Source organism: Malania oleifera, chromosome 4 (assembly GCF_029873635.1).
Source record: "Malania oleifera isolate guangnan ecotype guangnan chromosome 4, ASM2987363v1, whole genome shotgun sequence".
NCBI classification, from domain to species: domain Eukaryota; kingdom Viridiplantae; phylum Streptophyta; class Magnoliopsida; order Santalales; family Ximeniaceae; genus Malania; species Malania oleifera.
Window position 1 is genome coordinate 101,653,296 of NC_080420.1, and position 22,041 is coordinate 101,675,336.

The 22,041-nt window shown below is 35.9% G+C and overlaps 1 protein-coding gene across 2 annotated transcripts in view; it reads right to left on the minus strand.

Moving 5' to 3' along the window:
- Positions 1-6,024, minus strand: part of LOC131152610 (uncharacterized) — a 40,031-nt gene extending 34,007 nt beyond the window's left edge. The window contains exon 1 of one of the 2 annotated variants that reach the window (XM_058104355.1): positions 5,691-6,024. In XM_058104355.1, the coding sequence (XP_057960338.1) occupies positions 5,691-5,868 (178 nt within the window). In that variant the 5' untranslated portion in view covers positions 5,869-6,024. The remainder of the gene's footprint in view (positions 1-5,690) is intronic. The other variant, XM_058104356.1, reaches the window with a different exon arrangement.
- Between the last annotated feature and the right edge of the window lie 16,017 nt (positions 6,025-22,041).

Here is a 22,041-nt window from a genome sequence, read left to right on the forward strand (position 1 = left end):
ATTCCCTTCAAAGTATTTGGGTGCTTAGCTTTTGTTCATGTTCATAGTCAACGCCAGGGTAAACTTGGACCTCGAGTCCTTAAGTGCATTTTTCTCAAGTACTCTCCAAACCAAAAGGATTATAAATGTTATTCACCAACTACTAAAAGATATTATCACTCCATGGATGTCACATTTTTTGAGCAACAACCATATTACCCCAAATCTGAAATTTAGGGGGAGATTACACAGGAATTCCAGCTTTGGGATATTGAAGAGTTATCTCACCCTTCTTTTGATTCTGGCCCTTCTCACCTATCACAAAATTTTGAATCTTATTCCAACTATTGACTCCATTTCTCCTTCACATCCCTTCTTAGAATCTCCCATGAAACATCAGCATCTGGACACTATTCAACCAACAAAAAATGATGAGTTGATTACCTATTCATAGAGGATAAGGAACCAACAGGCGAAAGAATAACAAGCATCCCTTGAGCAAATCCAAGAGTCTGATCCGAGTCCCAGATCAAGTGAAAATCCACCACATAACTCTAATCATGAGACTTCCCATAATGAGTTAACTAATGATGATAGTGATTGTCCTATTGTTGTGAGAAAAGGTGTGAGATCATGAACAAAACACCCAATATACACTTTTTGTGTCATATCAGGGGCTGTCATCGAATTGTAGATCTTTTGTTGCCAACCTCGACAAAATCCAGGTTCCTAATAACATACAAGAGGCTCTCAGTACACCTAAATGGAAGTATGCTGTCTAGGAAGAAATCAGTGCACTAGAAAAGAATGGAACAGGGGAGATCACAGAGTTACCAGCTGGAAAATGTCCAGTAGGTTGCAAATGTATATTCACTATGAAATACAATGAATATGGAAGTGTTAACCGATTCAAAGCTCGGCTGGTAGCAAAGGGATTCACTTAATCATATGGAATCAACTACGAAGAGACATTTGCCCCTGTAGCCAAGTTAAATACAATGCAGGTCCTCTTATCTTTAGCAGCAAATTTAGACTAGCCTCTTCACCAACTAGATGTCAAGAATGCCTTCCTCAATGGAGACCTAGCTGAAGAAGTCTACATGGAAATTCCTCCTAGATTCGAGACACAAGCTACACACAACAAAGTCTGCAAACTCATAAGATCTTTATATGGGCTCAAGCAATCCCCAAGAGCCTAGTTCGAGAGATTCACAAAGGTAGTCAGAAGGTATGGCTATTCTCAATGTCAATCGGATCATACACTATTTGTTAAAGACTCTCCTGAAGGAAAATTTTCTATCCTCATTGTATATGTGGACGACATCATTCTAATGGGAGATTATGAGGAGGAAATGAGTAGTCTCAAAAGTCTTCTAGCAAAAGAATTTGAAATCAAGGACCTTGGGAATCTCAAATACTTCCTAGGCAAGGAAGAGGCACGGTCAAGGAAGGGAATCTTTGCCTCCCAAAGGAAATATGTTCTAGATCTTTTGAAGGAGACTGGGATGCTCGGATGCAAGCCAGCAGATACTCCTATGGATTCAACAACCAAGCTAGGAGCCAAGGAAGACAGTGCACCAGTGGTTAAAGGCAAATATCAAAGACTAGTTGGAAAACTTATATATTTGACTCACACCCGACCTGATATTGGCTTCTCTGTCAGTATGGTGAGTCAATTCATGAACAATCCCAATGAAGAACATATGGAGGCAGTTTATAGAATCCTACAATATTTGAAGCTAACACCAGGTAAAGGATTTTTTTTTTTAGAAGAATCAAAGAAGAGATATTGAAGTATTCAGTGATGCAGATTGGGTAGGATCAATACATGATCAAAGGTCAACTTCTAGGTACTGCACAAATATGTGGGGAAACCTAGTTACATGGTGAAGTAAGAAGCAATCAGTTGTGTCAAGAAGCAGCGCATAAACTGAATTCAGGGCAATGGCACACGGCATCTGTGAAGGAATATGGCTAAGAAGGCTTCTAAAGGAATTAAAGATTTCAGGCGAAGAACCCATAAGGATGTACTGTGACAATCAGTCGGCCATCAGCATCACAAAGAACCCAGTGCATCATGATAGAACAAAACACGTAGAGATTGATCGACATTTCATAAAATAAAAAATAGATAAGGGAACAATCAAGATGTTGTATGTGCTTAGATGTCTCCAAACAGCCGATATCCTTGCCAAGGATCTGCCAAGAAAGAATTTTGATGATCTGAGTTCCAAGTTGGGCCTAATCAATATTTACAGCCCAACTTAAGGGGGAGTGTAGAATTATTAGATATCTATCAGCCTTTATTAGAGGCTGATCTTTAGGAGATTTATAGCTAACAAATCAATTGATTTGTTAGCTATTTTTGGTTCCACAATCCTAAGGGATTTGGGTAGCATGTTACCCGATTCTATAGATAGTCTTTCCAATTTTACTACTTTCCATTTTAAATAGGATATTCTATTTTCAATAAGTTGTAAATATCCCTAGTAATTAGATGAGAATTATCATCTATTTAAAGGGAATGTGATCTTTTTCATAAGTTAGTGGAATATTCAGTTTTCTTTTCCACATTTCAACAAATATAAAAGGCAAGAAAAGATGCAAAAAAGGCCACTAGTGAACCTAAACATAGAGCTTATGATAATTTATATGCTAGACTAGACACAAAATAAGGGCAAAGAGACATATATAAACTTCATTGAACTAGACAAAGAAAGTGCAAACATTTAGGTAACGTAAAATGTATGAAGGATGAGAATGATAATGCCTTGCTTAAAGAAGAAAATATAAAAGAGAGGTGGCAAAGATGCTTTAATAAGATGTTTAATGGAGACCAAATTGAAAGCTTGAACAATTGAACTTAGAAGTGACAAATTAGGAGAAGACTAAAAATATGAAACTACTTCACAAAATTAAAGTCATTGAAGTTAAGATGGCTTTAAAAAAATTCAAAGTGGGAAATTACAAGACTGGCACTCTCATTTGGTTCACTTGACAACTCATCCTCACTAGGTACAATTTTAGGAACATATACTTGATCTTCCTCAGGCTCTCTCGTTTGTTCATCATCATTACCTTGATCAATATTCTCTTGAGGTGGGTTATGGACTAGTTGGACTTCTAACCTATCTAGTCTTTGGTAGGTCCCAATTAGCTCTTGATTCAAGTCATGGACTTAATCTTGAAGCTTATCTAAGAGTATATCACGTTCCATATCATTCCTACGACCATGATAACGATTTCCGGCTCTAGTTCCCATCTAGAAAACACAAATCCTCCTCCTCAGAGGTTTTTGCCCTAAGCCTAACCAAACTATAGCTCCAAATATCCAAAATTCTGAGTATAGGTGGGCAGTTCTGGGCAAAACCGTCAACTGTTTCCTAAAACCGTCGACTATTTCAATTTGAAACTGAAATCCCGCGAGCTGCTAATGGATTTTCATCCACAAACGCCCTTCAGTATTTGGGGCATAACTTTTGCTAGAGAACTCCAAATAAGGCGACCTTGGTATCAAAAGAAAGCTACGAGAATTTCCCACAACTTTTGTGTTCAAACTTTTTCAAGATGGGAAGGTTTTGGTAGAGAAAATTGCACATCAAGTTGGAGGCAGAAAAATGAAGATGTTGGGACTTAGAGGGTCCGCCTAATTCGATCTAAGCTCTAATACCAAGATGATGTAGGACGGGGCCAGGTGACCTATGTCCTACTAATTCAACCCTCACAAGTAAGCACATACACTCAATACACTTTAAATTAAAGAATTCAATTATCCGAACATAAACACCATAAATCATGCTATAGTTCACATGTCGTTGAATTTTTAAATAGTGTATGATGCAGTCTAGAAAATAAGTCCCAAGAGTTCTTTCACAAAAGATTCAAGTTAAATGCAGAAAACTAATATTTCATTATTTCAAGAATGAAAGTTCTATGTTTAGCACTACAATATTCCTATAATTGATTTTAAACTAGTAAGTATCAATATTGTAATCTTTTGGCTCAAATGTGTTATTCAAACATAGAAGTTCAAATTTTCAAGCAAAGACTTACACACGATTAAGCATGGATTCAAACAATGTGAATTAATAGTGAAAACTAAAGGTTCAAGGTGACTTCAGTCGCCTAGACTTTTGGGTTAGTCGCCTGATGAATTTAGAAACAAAATTCGAGATGGGCAATAGCGATTTAGTCGACTGAGCCAATGACCTCAATCGCCTGATGAATTTCAAAACAAAATTCATGAGTGGCAGTAGCAGGTCAATCAACTACACTGATGGGGTCAGTCGCCTAAACTCCTACGGGTTTGAATAAAACTTGTAGGGATTTAAGGCTATTTCTCAACTAAGGATTCTGGGGCTTCAAACAAGGGTTCACAATCAGTTAGAGGTTAAGTAAAGAACAACCTTACCAAAGGAAATCGTTGGATGATTTGATATGTTCACCACAAACTTAGATCCTGCTAGAAAATCCTTGGAACAAGCTTCGAAATGCAATGATGGAAGTGGAACTGCTGTGTGTATATGAAATGGGTTCAAATGAATGTTGAATTTACCAATAACTACAAAGGATGACTTGACGATATTCTACACAAGTTAGATCTCGTCTGAAGTTCTTTGTGCAAGCTATGAAATACCAATATGTATGCAACAATGGAATGGTGGATTGGTGGTTGTGGGGTGTATTTTGGTGGAGATGATTGTGCGATGAGTGTGGGATATGTGGAGATGGAGTCACTGTATAGAATAGTGGTCTCTCACAACCTGATCTTCAAGGAGAACGATGTAGCCTCTCACTACACAATCACAAGGATTGGACAAAGCTATCAAGCTTCACAAATGAAAACCCTTTTTCAATTCAATATCAATACTTAGCTGCTTCTTTCTTACAATGATACAAGATATATACAGACTTAGCAAGGGGAAGGGGGTAACAAAACATTAACTAGCTAAGATAGGATGGGGGGAACAAGACAATTAGAAATTAATTTTAACTACCGTTTTTTTTTTTATTATCGAAGAAAGGTAAGAAGAATGAATTAATGAACAAAGGGAATACAAAGCCAAAGAAAAGAAAACGAGCGACTTAAGGGATCCTGCCCCTTGCATCATGAAAAATTTTCCAAAGAATCCACACCAGTGCAAGTAAGTGGATTGAAAATTTTCCAATTTTCTGGAAATGTAGTAATCGGAGGAAATCTGGACCAGGAGAAGTACACATAACGTGCTTTGTTCATAAAGCTATATATCCATAATGTGACTGTCCCACACTTTCATGTACTTTCTCCTATAATGTTGATTTTATTCTTGTTTATTGCATTCAAGACTTATAGTGTATTTTTAAGTATATAGTACATGCATTCGTTCCCTTTCTAGGATACAAGGATTTTTCTTAATATAAAAAAAAAAAAAAATTAGCTGTTGACTTCAGAGGGATAGAGTGTCTCCAAATAATTAATATTGAAAAATATAAATAAATACATTGCAAACATTTCTAATAAACAAAATTTAATACCAAAATTTTCAATTAAAAATTGTATGTCATAAGTTAATTCGTTCATCAAACTGTAAACAAAATGCCAAAAACATATAAAAATTACAATTTTTTCCTATCACAAAATCTTGGATCCGCCAACGAGCAGGACGATCAACGCTAAAACCCTGAATTGGGATTCTAAAGGCAGAGATAGAAAGAGGGTTTGGGAGAAAAACCTTCGGGAAGTGATTCGGAAGGCTTGGGTCGTTTGAGAGCGCTTTTGAGAGCAGGAGCTGAAGGTGCACAAGATTCTTTCTTGTCAGAAACAGGTGTCCTTGAAACTTCCTGTTGCTCTTGTTGGAAAACAGGTGCTGCAGAAGGAGGCGGCAACCCTTGAAATAGGTTTTCGGCCATTCTCTCTCTCCCCCACCCTCTCTCTCCCTCTGCGCGAATAACTCCAGAAGGCACAAGCCTCTTGGAAAGCTAATTAATTTGTATTTTAAAATAAAAACGCTCTGTTTGTGAAGAAAGAAAAGAAAATGGAGGGAAAAAAACAGCGAGGAAGGAGTGTGTGTGTGTGTGTGTTTGTCTTTCTTTTTTTTTTTCTTTTTTTTTCTTGATTAGTTTTTTGAGAGTCTCGATTAAAAATTTTACATGAAAAAGAAACAAAAAATAAGAAATTTTGTATTATATTTTCTTTTTATATTAAACACTAGCAAAAATATATTTTTATTTTAATATATTAAAAATAAAAATTAATTATTAATGATGTCTAAAATTAAAATAAAGAATCTTGATAAAATCTTTCATTTATCTAAATTTGATTTTTTTCTTTAATTTCTCACATGAAATGAGAATTTTTTGATATTTTTTTTTTCTTAATATTTTTCAAATTTCAAACAAAGCATAAGGAAGAGAATAGACAATAAAAAGGAATAATTTATTAATAGAAATGAAAATTAATTAAGTTGCCATCTCAATTCTTATTTTCATTATAGGAGAATATAGCTAATAAAAAAAGGGGCCGGCTTTCAAAGCTGCTACATTTATCTAATAATTAAGGGTCTATTTGATACTATTATTGTTTTTTGTTTTCTGTATTTGTTTCTCCATAATAAAGAAACAAATTATAAAAACGTATTTATTTATATTATCAGTTATTTATTTTTGTTGTCGGTTTTCAAATGTTTGTTAAAAAACTGAAAATTAGATTTTATAATTTTCAGTTATTTTGGCAACTTGTTGTCAAAAATTTTAATATCAAAAAATAGTTTTTTATATTAAATTAATCATTTTATACACTTTTAAATTAAAATAAAAATTAAATAATTATATGGATTTAAATATAATTAAAATAAAAGTATACATAAATTTTTAAAAAATATAATAAAGTCAATTACAAAATACTTTTACTATTTTTCAATTGTCATGTCTAATAGAATTTTTGTTATAAATTTTGAAAGTAGAACAATTAAGTAAAATAATTATAATAAATTTGATTTTTATTATAGTAAGTTTTTAATGTGTATTAATTGTAATTTTATTATTTTAATCATATTTTATAATTTTATTTGATTTAAAGATGAAATGAACTTTTTTTTTAATTAAGTTTTTGATTTGTATTGATTTTATAAATGTTAACCAAACAGGTTATTTATTTCTATTTTTTAGTTTCTGTTTATGGTTTCTAGTTTTTGTTTATAATTTTTGTTTCTCTAAATTTTGACAGTGATATCAAACAACTCCTAAGTTTACAACATGTTCTTTCCATGCCTTAAGCCTATGACTTCAACGTTTCACGGTAACTTTTCTCATTACGCCTAGATACACAAATATCTCTTGACAAGGGAAGACCGACAAAGATAACCACTAAAATGACCATTAGATAACAGTCACCTTAAATTAACAACAGGGAACCAAAAAAGACAAGATAAAAAAGAAAAGGACAAAGAGAAAAAGTTTAGTACACTAAAGCTAACTTTTGGCCATATTGGACTCTTCTGTACATGTCGTACTTTCTGTAAAGCGCATCCAAATTCATAAAAGCACTCTCGTAGAATTTACCAACGGAGATGCTTTCAAGTCTTTTTCCACTCATTTGCAATTCTTGAAGGACTTCTTCTCCTAGTGGATCAGGCAAGCTATTAAGATAGGCTTGCTTGAGGTTGATATCATTTGGTCCGTAAAAGAGTATAATACCTCTCAAAGATAAGATTGTAATGCTTCTATAGATCCTTTCTTTTAAGGGAGCAACATTTAATCTTCATGTACTCTTCTCTGGCCTGACTGACGTGATCTTCTCAAGCACCGCAGAATTCTTCAATGATTATGGAAATGAAGACATCAAGGTTTGGAACCTATGATATCTACAATTGTCTATAATCTCTAAGGTTGATCCACCAGATTCTTAATCTTCCAATGAATTTGGAAATGGCCCTTCCAATGACATCTTTGAGGGTAATTCCTTCCTTCATTAACTCTGTTGTGCACCATTGTAATGCCTCGACCCTCTAGGTGGGCCCGAAGTGCCACTAAACATACATAACATGCAGAGCTCTGATACCATACATATACTACCTGCCCAAATAAGGGAAAACGGGTGTTCCATACTGATATGCATAATCATACATAGTGGAAAACATAAACATACATCTTCTAATAAAAATTTACCAGAGATTCTAACTAGTTCCTCACATACATCCATACATACTAAAAACATAACCTGCTATTACAAACCCCAAAAGATATCCTGGCCAAAGCCCAGTACGTATACAAGAACTTACATAAACTAACAAAAACTCTACACTCCAAAGTTCCTCTAGAAGTCTAGGACCGGTTTCCTGCAGAACCTGAAATAAGATTTGTATATTGGGTTGAGACACTTCTCAGTAAGATAGATCATATTACATCAGTGTGTGACTGCATGAGTTTATTCCAGTAAAAAACAGTTATACATTTAAATCATTCACAAACCTGTAATATAGAAGATGTACATATAATTCCTGCATAAAATAATTCGACTCATTACAAGCAAAAGTTCCCGAGGTTGGGGTAAGGTACAGGCCCATACACTATACAATCCCTCGGCTCGGTACTCCAAAATGTAACTTTGCCCATTTTATTTTTAAATCATGTATATACATAATGAACTCATCTCAGCTTTGAAACATCATAACTACACCATTTACTTCCCCCATGGCACGGGTTTTGCGTTCATAATGCACTGATATAGACTTGGGGTCACTAGGCTAGTCACGCTACATTCTCTAGTCCGACTTGGCCCACACCACCCTGGTCTGTGATCAACCAGTGGCCATTCTTACCAAGTCAACTAGTACTATAGTGACTCAGAGAAATTATAGTATTTAAATAATGAAAGAAGGGGGAAAAGGGAGTTGTAATTTTAATATTTAAATAGGGTCTCGTCGACAAACACAAGGGATTCATCGACGAGCACACATGAGGGACTCGTCAACGGGGACGTGTCTCGTCGATGAGAAGATACCGAGATGATATATCTCAATTTTGAATTTCGTCAACAAAGGTAAGTATTCATCGACGAATTTCCTTCTTGACCTCGTTGACGAAGTAACGTGGCTCGTCAGCGAAGGCCAGTGTATAAATAGCCTAAACTTCATTTTTGAGCTGAAAATTCACGCACAAAACTTCCTCTCTCTCTCTCTCTCCTCTTCGGTTCCTCACCCTTCTCTCTAGGTTTCTAGGTCCGTTTTTCGTTAGATCGACAATCCGAAGCCGCCACGACACTCTTGGGGAAGTTCTCTTCAAGTCTGCTGGAGTGGATCATTAGTGAGACTATCTTGGATTCCATCCCAAGTTTAGGGTAAGGCATTTTATTCAGTATTTGACTTTCCTATAGTTGTAGAAATTGTAGTAGTCAAGAAAATACTGAAGTTTTGTTCTGAGAGATGTTGATTTCAGGGTGTTGAACAGGGAACTCTACGAGTGCAGGATTGGTATATTTTAGGAGTTCTTCAAGAATCAGGTAAGGGGATAAACTAAGTTAGTTGTTTTAATGAAAATATATGTATAATCTTACAACATTTAATTTCAAGAAAATAAATGATGATATGTTTTAAATATGTGTAATACCCATTTTGTGTGGCATGAGTAGAATTTATTATGATTTACTGGGAAAATGTTAAATGATACAAAGTTTTACTATGATATACCGGCGTACGGGCAGAGAGTTTTTATATGTTATATCATCGTACGGGCCGAGCCTTTTATATGATATGTCGGCGTACGGGCCAAGAATTCTATCTAATATGTAATACGGCGTACAGACCATGATTAATAAAATACGAAATGTTGGCATAAGAGCTGAAGATTTTCATATTATGTTATGAAATGATATGATGATATTGACTTGACAATTATTATTATGAAATAGCCATGTATCACAATTTGAAAATATGTTATATGTTATCAGAACCTGGTTGGCTTAGTTTAGTTTCAGAGCACGGTACCATAGCTATAAGTTCAGATTAGTGCTACCACACGTCTTAGATAGAGTGTCGGTGAATGGATAGTCAATTGAGCCAAGTGTAGTAGTGTGCCCCCCTGGTAGTCCGGACCAAGCTAGGCAGGCCAATTGTACTTACAGACGAGTCAGTTTTGGCTCAGCATGGTAGGCCAACCATTGTTAGGTCCCGCCTACGAGCTGCACAACCCAATCATGTGAGGGTAATATATGATATCAGCTAGCTATCCATCAAGGGGATGATTTCAGTACTATACAAACATGGCAGACGATTTATATGCATACAAATATTTCAGCATTATACAGATATGGTAGACAATTTATATGCATATAGAAATTTCAGTATTATACAGATATAGCAGACGTTTTATATGCATACAGAAATTTCAGTATTATATAGATATAGCAGACGTTTTATATGCATACAGAAATTTCAGTATTATATAGATATAGCAGACTATTTATATGCATACACAATGTAATAACCCGAAATAATTAGGAAATATAATAAATAAATGGATTAATGGGTGATAAAGGAAAAAAGAAAGATTTTTAGAAGAATAGCAGGCCTTGTCGATGAATGTCCTGTCTTCGTCAACGAGTGTCCTTCTAAAGATCATTGACGAATTCTTGTTCCTCGTCGACGAAGGAATCCTGAGAGAGTAATTTTGAAACTCTAAATTTCGTCGACGAAGGTATCTTCTTGTCGACGAAGTCTCTATAGTGCCTCGTCGACGAACCCACGTCTCTCGTCGATGAAGCCTTGCCTATAAATAAAGTTTCCCTTTATTTTTAGCGATAATTCGCGAACTTTCTTCTTTCTCTCCCTCTAAAACGAACCTCTAACCTTCTTTCTTTGATTTCGGGCCGAATTTGACCTCGTTTGATGATCCAAAACCACCACGAGGTTCGTGGGATCATTCTCTGCAAGGCTGTAGGAGCTGATCGTTAGTTTGAGAGGTTTGGGAAACATCCCAAAATCAGGGTAAGTGAATTATTTTGGGATTTTCTTAATGAATATTATTATTTGGAGCCTAGGAAGTAGTAAATAAATGTTTTTCATAAGATTTGAGTCAGTTGGAATTTAGTTTAACTCAATTAGGATTTTTGGTTCAAGGTCCAGGTGAACGCCGTGGGTATTAGTTCAGGGATCCTACAAGTGTAGTTCAGAAATCAGGTAAGGGAAAATTATATATATTAAATCAGATTTTATGAAATTAAAGGTAATAAATTAGGTTATATTATATGTATGTTTTGGTGTGAATTATAAAATGTCAACCATGTAAAACTATGTTTTCTGAGCCTAGGACCACTTATTTAGCTATGTATATGTGGAAATAAACTGAGAAAAGTGAGAGGAATTTTCAGAAGAATTTTCAGAGGAATTAAGTAAGAAATGAAATGTATTTTTAGCATATAAATGTTAAATGTGGGTTGACCTATTTTAAAGGAATATGTATGAATTTTACTGTTAAATTGTGTGGCATGAGATTTTATGCAAATATATGTTAAATGTATGAGATGCAAGTTAAGTAAGTAAATCATTGAGAATAAAATATGATATGGACTATGTTGCTTGTGTATGTTAAATGCAATCATGTAAATGTAAGACAGCTGAAAAGAGTCATGTTAGCAGATTCTAGCACATTTCTATGTAGACTAACTGATGACAGCTAAAAGGAGTTGTAGACTAACTAATGATGGCTAAAGACCAATTATAGTACGAATGAAAGAAAGGAAAATGCAATAAAATGATAATGAAACGACAATGGAATGAAATGACAAAAGTGAATGATATAATGTTGAAGATTACGTAAAGTGAAATGCAATGCAATGTTTAAGTTATGAACAAGAACAGAAATGTATGATTGAATAATGACAGAAAGAATAATGTATTATGATATTAGAAGTATCTATGTATATAGAACATGTAGTGATTGGGCAGGGCGTACTCTTTTCTTGAGGGCTTGTTGAGAAAGGCGAGTGCACTAGTAGCTTCAGATGTGTCAATAGCTGCATAATGTACTAGGGCAGAGGGAAACTACTTGTATAAGCGGGTAGATTTCCCTATCCTTAGGGCCTTTGCCGGTAAACTTTTGTTGAATGGTGTGAGTACGAGATCAATTTAATACTTAAGGGCTTACTGACTAAGGTGAGTGCTCTGGTATGCTTCAGCAGCGACCCTAGAGTTGCCTAAGTATTAGAGTAGAGGGGTGCTACTTGTATGGGCGGGTAATCATCCCTATCTTTAGGTAATCTCATGGGTTAAATGTTTGCATATGATTGATTAGGTTCAAAGAATGATTTTAGTGTTATGTTAAAGGTTTGTAAATGTATTTAAAATGATATCTATATACATCATGTTAAACACACGTTGTTTTAGTATGTATATTTCTTCCCTTATTGAGATGTGTCTCACCCGAATGTGATTATTTCTTTTTCAGGACATCCTCAAGGTCAGGCTTAGAGAGCTCGAGGGGTTTAGTTTTTTTTAGGATTATAGAAGAGAAAGAGTACATTTTGATAATACTTTGGGAAATGTGAACATTTATGTTTTATGTCTTTCTGTTTAAAGGCTGTTGAGTAGAGGAATGATTGTGAAAATACTGAAATGTTTTGGAGATGTGTGTATTTATGGAAATGCAGGTGATGGATGGATAATATGGGATTATAGATAGGAAATAGTAAACTCTAGTATTATAGTATTATATATGGAGATTATATTTATGTTTTTCGCTGCGTATATTATAGATTATAGATTTTCAGGTTTTTATCAAGTATAAAGCACCGGATCCAGGTTTAAGGGTTCATGGCGTTACATTATGGTATCAGAGCAATGATTTTGGGATTTTGAGGATTTAGGAATGATTTATACCAGAGTATAGGAATGAGTTAGGATGAAAATAGGAGATGAATAGGTTAGGTATTGAGAAATGGGTTTGGTGTATGAAAGTATAGGATTTTGTTTTATAATTTAGAGGTGAAAATACGTTGACGATTTCCTGTGATTTTTTTGAAGCAGTCGACGGCCTCAGAAAAGAAACGGTAAACCTTAAATGTTTTTTTTTTTTTTGAATTGTGACACTGGTCCTTATATGGAGATTTTGGATTTAATTTAATGATTAAGTTATTTGGAGTTATGATATGAAATTCTTATCTCTTCTCTGTCCTATTTTCAAGATGGATTCTAGAGATGAGAATGTAGAGGCTGAAGGAAGAGAGGATTCAATGACTTCTAGTGAAGAAGAAATAGATACCTTTAAGGTGCTGCGGGGTATTGTCCGTCAGGTTAAAGCAAAGATGAGGAAGGAACATAAGGAACATAACTGTCCACCTGTAGGACAGGGCTGTAGCATAAAAGAATTTATGAAGATGAACCCTCTAGCCTTTACAGGAGGACCTGATCTAGTGGTTGCAGAGAATTGGATACAAGAGATAAAGGAGATTATGGATGTACTTGACTGCACGGACGAACAGAAGGTCCGTTATGCTGCTTTCAAGATGACTGGAGAGGCGAAGCGCTGGTGGCTTTCTGCGAAACTGCTAAAGGATCAGAGAGTGGTAAGGATAGCTCTTACCTGGGAGAGGTTCAATGAGTTGTTCTTTGACAGGTATTTTCCTTTATCTGTTAGAGAGGAAAAGATTGAGGAGTTTGCTAATCTGACCCAGGGGGATATGACGGTTGCGGGGTATGTGGCTAAATTTGTGGAACTGTCATGTCTCGCTCCATTTCTGGTCCCAAATGAAGTAAGAAAGGTCAGGAAATTTGAGAAAGGCCTGAGGCACATAATCTATGAGATGGTGGTCGGGTTTTAGGTCTGAAGTTTTTCAGAATTAGTTGATAAGGCCTCGGTGTTGGAGAAGAGTATCCAGAGCAGCACTGAGCCTTCAAAGCAGAAGAAGAGACCTGTACCATCTAGTTTTCAGTCTGAGATCAGTCAGGGATCGGTGAAGAAAGGGAAGGAAGCAGTGGGCTTTGTATGCCCAAAGTGTAATAAAAGGCATAGGGTGAATGCTAGTTTGGCACTCCGAATTGCTACAGGTGCGGTAAGCTAGGGCATATCAAGAAGGATTGCTGAGAACCATTGCCTATGGTATCTGTTCAGAACCAAGACCGGGGAAAACAATAGGCACCGCTTGGAAGAGGTGCTCCACCCCGGCTATACACACTTCAAGCTGAGGAGGATGCCATTAGGGAAGCAGGTATGAGATTATATTTAAGATAATGGAGAATGATTGCATGATTTATATGATGATATGTATGTTAACTTATTATGATGGTAGTTAGCAAATGAATTTAAGTAATATGAAAGGATGATTAGTTAGTAAAATTTCGAGAACGAAATTTCTTAAGGATGGGAGAATGCAATGACCCGAAAATTTAAAATAATTAGGAAATATAATAAATAAATGGATTACTGGGTGATAAGGGAAAAAAGAAAGATTTTTAGAAGAATAGCAGGCCTCGTCGATGAATGTCCTATTTTTATCGATGAGTGTCCTTCTAGAGATTGTCAACGAATTCTTGTTCCTCGTCGACGAAGGAATCCCGAGAGAGTAATTTTGAAACTCTGAATTTCGTCGACGAAGGTATCTTCTCGTTGACGAAGTCTCTATAGTGCCTCGTCGACGAACCCACGTGTCTCGTCGATGAAATCGTGCCTATAAATAGAGTTTTCCTTTATTTTTAGCGAGAATTCGTGAACCTTCTTCTCTCTCTCTCTCTCTAAAACGAACCTCCAGCCTTCTCTCTTTGATTTTGAGCCGGATTTGATCAGGTTTGACTATCTGAAACCACCACGAGGTTCGTGGGATCATTCTCTGCAAGGCTGTAGGAGTTGATCGTTGGTTTGAGAGGTTTGGGAAACATCCCAAAATCAGGGTAAGTGAATTATTTTGGGATTTTCTTAATGACTATTGTTGTTTGGAGCCTAGGAAGTAGTAAATAAGTGTTTTTCTTAAGATTTGAGTCATTTGGAATTTATTTTAATTAAATTAGGATTTTTGGTTCAGGGTCCAAGTGACCGTCATGGGTATCGGTTTAGGGATCCTACAGGCGTAGTTCAGAAATCAGGTAAGGGGAAATTATATATATTAAATCAGATTTTATGAAACAAAAGGTAATAAATTATGTTATATTATATGTATGTTTTGGTGTGAATTATAAAATGCCGACCATGTAAAACTATGTTTTCTGAGTCTAGGACCACTTATTTAGCTATGTATATGAGGAAATGAATTGGGGAAAGTGAAAAGAATTTTCTGAGGAATTAAGTAAGAAATGAAATGTATTTTCAGAATATAAATGTTAAATATGGGTTGAAATATTTTACATAAATATGTATGAATTTTACTGTTAAATTGTGTGGCATGAGATTCTGTGCAAATATATGTTAAATGTATGAGATGCAGGCTAAGTAAGTAAAACATTGAGAATAAAATATGATATGGACTATGTTGCTTGTGTATGTTAAATGCAATCAAGTAAATGTAAGACAGCTGAAAAGAGCCATGTTAGCAGATTCTAGTACATTTCTATGTAGACTAACTGATGATAGCTAAAAGAAGGTGTAGACTAACTGATGATGGCTAAAGACCAACTATAGTACGAATGAAAGAAAGGAAGATGCAATAAAATGACAATGAAATGACAATGGAATGAAATGACAAATGTGAATGATATAATGTTGAAAATTACGTAAAGTGAAATGCAATGCAATGTTTAAGCTATGAACAAGAACAGAAATGTATGATTGAATAATGACAGAAAGAATAATGTATTATGATAATAGAAGTATCTATGTATGTAGAACATGTAGTGATTGGGCGGGGCGTACTCTTCGCCTGAGGGCTTGCTAAGAAAGGCGAGTGCACTAGTAGCTTTAGATGTGCAGTAGCTGCATAATGTACTAGGGCAGAGGGAACCTACTTGTATGGGCGGGTAGATTTCCCTATTCTTAGGGCCTTTGTCGGTAAACTTTTGTTGAACGGTGTGAGTACGAGATCAATTTAATATTTAAAGGCTTACTGAGTAAGGTGAGTGCCCTAGTATGTTTCAGCAGCGACCCTAGGGTTGCCTAAGTATCAGAGTAGAGGGGTGCTACTTGTATGAGCGGGTAATCACCCCTATCTTTAGGTAATCTTGTGGGTTAAATCTTTGCATGTGATTGATTAGGTTCAGAGAATGATTTTAGTGTTATATTAATGATTTGAAAATGTATTTAAAATGATATTTATATACCTTATGTTAGCCACACGCTATTTTAATATGTATATTTCTTCCCTTACTGAGATGTGTCTCACCCAAATGTGATTATTTCTTTTTCATGACATCCTCAAGGTCGGGCTTAGAGAGCTCAAGGGTTTTAGTATTTTTTTAGGATTATAGAAGAGAAAGGGTACATTTTGATAATACTTTGGGAAATGTAAACATTTATGTTTTATGTCTTTATGTTTAAAGGCTGTTGAGTAGAGGAATGATTGTGAAAATACTGAAATGTTTTGGAGATGTGTGAATTTATGGAAATGCAGGTGATGGACGGATAATATGGGATTATATATAGGAAATAGTAAACTCTGGTATTATAGTATTATATATGGAGATGATATTTATTTTTTCCGTTGCGTATATTATGGATTATGGATTTTCAGGTTTTTATCAAGTATAACGCACCTGATCCAGGTTTAAGGGTTCGGGGCGTTACATAGAAATTTATTATGACACAATATGTTTATGTTGAAATACAATTTCTTCAGATTTATACAAAACAAATTTATTTGATTTATCAGATGCAATTAATTGTGTACAATATATGTTTATGACACAATAGAACTCACGTGCCACACACTGATACTAATCTATCCCACTTATTGAGAGGTGTCTCACGCTAGAATTCAAACATTTTAGGAAACCCAGACAGACGAGTGGAGTGAGCTTCAAGATAGAGGAGGTTTTAGTACTGCCCTAATTGTAGGGTAAGTGTTTGAGCTAGAAGAGGGCTTTTGTGTGAGTCCCTAGAATAGTTCTATGGATTTTTGGGGATGTATATGCATAATTATGATGTTAGTAGGACTCTGGTATTGTGTATAAGGTTCAGGTATATCATGTTTTCCGTTGTACAATTATATGTATTTATGAACAGGTATATCCCCGGTACCCCACTTTGGGATCAGGTTGGCTTCATTTAAAGTTTGTGGTATTAGAGTTTATTAAGTAAAATAGAAAAAAAAAAAAATATAGCCAGAATTTTTGGGGCGTTACATCTGTCGCCCTAAAAGTTTAGGGTTCTCCACAAATTGGGATGAAAATATGAAAGGTTTCCTCAACTTTTGGAATAAGCACTTTTGCTGTAATTTGCAAAAAAATGGATTAGGCAGCCTTAATCTATCACTTTTAAACACAAAATAATGCTCTATTTGATAACACTCCAATCAAAACTAGTGTTTTGAAGAAATCATTCTTCGTATTTTGTTCGATGTTTAAAAAAAAATGTTCTGGCATTAGTAAGTTTATGTCTTGTAGAAATTTGGAGTACCTTGGAGGAATTTAGGAAGGTATTTATGTAGAGGATTGTATATTATTGAGAGAGATTCTTTTAGGATATTTTTTCCATATTTTGAATTCCCAAGTGTATTATAAATATTGTGTATTAGCCTTATACAAATTATTCAAGAAATAAATAAATTATCCATTCTGATTTCATGGTATCAGAGCTAGGAGATTAAACCTAACTATCAATGGCGGAAATTGCTGACCAAAGTAGAGGTTCGATGGCCTCTGAATCTCACGAGGTCCTCCAACAAAGTTTCACAAGGCTCGAGAACTCCATGGATTCCTCTTTGTCACCGGTGTTGTTGCTGCATTTGGCTATCTCCGTCTTGATCGGTGCCTCCGCAGAGCATCGCCAAGGCCTTCATTACCTTCTACTAGAAGGACATCTTGGTTTGCTACGACCAGACCCTCCTTGTTGCTGATCCTCTGTGGTGCGAACCCAAGAAGTTCGGTGGTCGCAATGTTAACACCAGGTTCCAGAAGTCCTACCGCTACAAGGCGCTGGAACCGATCCTCTTGCTCGATCGCCACCATTTCAATGACGTCGACATGCACATCCGCTTCAAGGGCAAAGGCCACACCTCCCAGATCTATGCCATCCACCTTCTACATTCACAAGCACAGCATCGACCAGGTCCTCTGCCGCCTCGTTGACATCCGACGCAAGCTTCCTCTCGATAACACTGACTGTCAATCAATGTTGCGTGGTCGAGAGGAGGAAGAAAAATAAAAAGAAGAAGAAGAAGAAGAAGAAGAAGAAGAAGAAGAAGAAGAATAAGAAAGATTGGAGCGATACTTTGACGTCCAAAATGTTGAGGCAGTTGGCGAACCATACCTCATTTAGTTATTACAGAGCTTCATCTTCCACAAATGTTTCTTTGGGTTCTTCAAAGAGGTAACTTTTTGCAAGCCTTGAATATAACCTCTAAATCCAAAACTCCTTGGATTATTGATTATGGTGCTTTTGACCACATGACCAATCCTTGTCATCTTTTTCTCATCATATTCATCCTATGTTGGAAATTTGAAAATTGAAATTGCAAATGGATCACTCTCGTATGTCGCAGGCAAAGGGAATATCTGACTCTTTGACTCCATCACACTAGAGTCCATTCTTCATGATCCTAATTTATCTTGCAACTTACTATCCATTAGCCAGTTAACTAAGAATTCCAATTGTTCTGCTAAATTTCTTCCCTCTCATTATGTTTTTCATGACTTATCATCAGGGAAGACAATTGGCAGTGCTAAGGAGTGTGAGAGACTCTACTACTTTGAGGAGGCTAATGTGAGTGAACAATGTCAAACTGCTATTTGTGATTCTACATCTATTCCTAGGAATAGTGAAATTTTGTTACGACATTTTAGGGTGTGTCATCCAAATTTTCAATACTTAAGACATTTATTTCCTTCCATTTGTTCAAATAAAACGTCTTCTGGATTTCAGTGTGAGACTTGTGAACTTGAAAAACACCAACGTAATTCCTTTCCAAAGTCCACATACAAACTATCTAGACCTTTTACTATGATTCACAATGATTTTTGGGGGCCCTCACGCTCTCTTAATCGTACTCACACAAAATGGTTTGTTACTTTTATTGATGATCATACTCGTATTTGTTGGGTCTTCTTGTTGAAAGATAAAGCTGAAGTTCGTTTGATTTTTTGTCAGTTTCCACTCCATGATTCAAACAAAATTCCAAACTCACATTCAAATTTTACGTACTGATAATGGTACAGAATATTTCAGTAATATCTTGGAACATTATCTTCAAGAAAATGGAATTGTTCATCAAAGTTCCTGTGTGGATGCCCCTGAACAAAATGGGGTTGCCGAACGCGAAAATAGGCATATTCTTGAAGTAGATCGGGCATTGATGTTTACCACAAATATGAAAAAATATTTTTGGGGTGATGCCATTTTAACAGCTACATATCTCATTAATTGAATGCCTAGTTGGGTTCTTTCTTTTGCCACTCCTCTCCAAAAATTCTAAGAATGTTTTCCCAACTCTCAGCTCCACTCCAATCTCTCTTTGAAAATTTTTGGGTGTATTGCATTTGTACATGTTCATGCTCACAATCTGGATAAATTAGAACCTCGGGTTATTAAGTGCGTTTTTATTGGTTACTCTCCTCCTCAAAAATGCTACAAATGTTATGATCCTGTCACAAAAAAATTGTTTATTAGCCTTGATGTCACATTCTTTTAAACCATTCCTTACTTCCAAAAGCCCTCTCTTCAAGGGGAGAAGTGGAGTGAAGATTAGTTCTTTGATTTCTCTGTTGTTGAATCTGTGTCATATACCGAGTCTCTCATTGCATCATTTCCTGAACTATCTGTTGTTGAATTTGTGCCATATAATGAGTCTCCCATTGCATCATTTCCTAAACTATCATGTGCAAAAGATCACTTAAACTCAGGGGGAGATGCAAAAAAACAAAATAACAAGGAAATACTTGTTTACTCAAGAATGCCAAAAATAAAAAGCAAGGAGAATCTCATACCTGAAGCACTAAGAGAGTTGGAACCGGTGATAGCTCCAAGCAACCATGAGTCCATGTCCAATCTCGATCAGGTAATAGATGGTCATAAGCTTCCTTTTGATAAGTTAGCACCTGATGACATCAATTTACCCATTGTAGTAAAAAAACAAACTTGGTCATGTACTCTATATCCTTGGTCAAAATACATGTCTTATAAATCTCTATCTACAGGGTATCATACTTTTACCTCTAACCTTGATAGGATAAAAATTCCAAAGGATATCCAGGAAGCCCTAGAGATTCCTGAATGGAGGGAAGCTATCATGGAAGAAATGTGGGCCCTGGGAAAAAATGGAACTTGGGACGTTATATATTTTTCGAGAGGGAAGAAGCCAGTAGGTTGCAAATGGGTCTTCACAGTGAAATATAAAGTTGATGGGACAATTGAACGGTATAAAGCCTGACTTGTTATAAAAGGGTTTGCACAGACCTATGACATTGACTACACGGAGACATTTGCACCAGTGGCAAAATTAAATACAATTCGGGTCCTTCTGTCCTTGGTAGCTAACTTAGATTCGCCATTATAGCAACTCAACATTAAGAATGCATTTCTAAATGGCGAGTTAGAAGAAGAAGTCTACATGACGATACCACTAGGTTTCAGTAAGAAAGGTGAAGAAAACAGAGTATGTAAACTGAAGAAGTTCCTGTATAGCCTCAAGCAATCTCCTAGAGCTTGGTTCGACAGATTTGCGAAGGTGATAAAAAACCCAGGATATTGACAACGGCAATCAAATCACAATATGTTCTTCCAATAGTTTGAAAGTGGTATGAAAACAATTATGATTGTGTATGTTGATGATATAATCCTTATTGGACATGATACAGTGGAGATGGAAAGATTGAAGAAAGTCCTAACTACTGAGTTTGAAGTTAAAGACCTGGGACAAATGCGGTACTTCTTAGGAATGGAAGTTGCTAGATCAAAAAAGGGTATCAGTGTCTCTCAGCAAAAGTATATCCTTGATCTCCTAACAGAAACTAGCATGCTTGGATGCAAACCTAGTGAAACCCTAATTGAAGCAGTAAAGAGAGCTGAAGACTACGGAATACCAGTTGAAAAGGAGAGGTATTAGAGATTGGTTGGTAAACTAATCTACCTATCACATACCAGACCCGACATTGTATTTGCGGTAAGTGTGGTAAGCCAACACATGCATTCACCGAAAAAGACTCACCTAGATGTTGTGTACAAAATCCTCAGGTACCTTAAGGGCTCTTTGGGCAAAGGACTCTTCTTCAAGAAATGTGAAAGTAAGGAAGTAGAAATTTTCCCAGATGTAGATTGGGTAGGATCAGCAGAAGACAGAAGGTCTACCATTGGATTTTGCACCTTTGCATGAGGAAATTTGATGACTTGGAGGAGTAAAAAACAGAATGTAGTGACTCGAAGTAGTGTTGGAGCTGAATTCAGGGCAGTTGCACAAGGGATATGTGAAGGACTATGGTTACGAAAACTCTTGGAAGATTTACAGATCCCAGTAAAATTCCCTATCAAACTCTATTGTGACAACAAAGTAGCCATCAGTATCTCTCTCAATCCAGTTCAACATGATAGGACTAAGCATGTAGAAGGGGACCGACACTTTATTAAAGAGAAGGTTGAAGAAGGAACCATTTGTATGACTTATGTAACTACCAAGGAACAAACAACAGATATCTTTACCAAAGGGTTAGCCAGATAGAGCTTTGATGATTTCATTTGCAAGTTGGATTTGATCAATATATATCTATGATCCAACTTAAGGGGGAGTGTAGAAATCCCAAGTACCTTGGAGGAATTTAGGAAGGTATTTATGTAGAGGATTGTATATTATTGAGAGAGATTTTTTTAGGAGATTGTTTCCATATTTAGAATTCCCGAGTGTATTAGAAATATTGTGTATGGCCTTGTACAAATTATTCAAAAATTACAGAAATTATTCATTCTGATTTCATGTCTTTTATAAAGTAATGTTGTGGTCGGCTTCTTGCTTTTGTAATT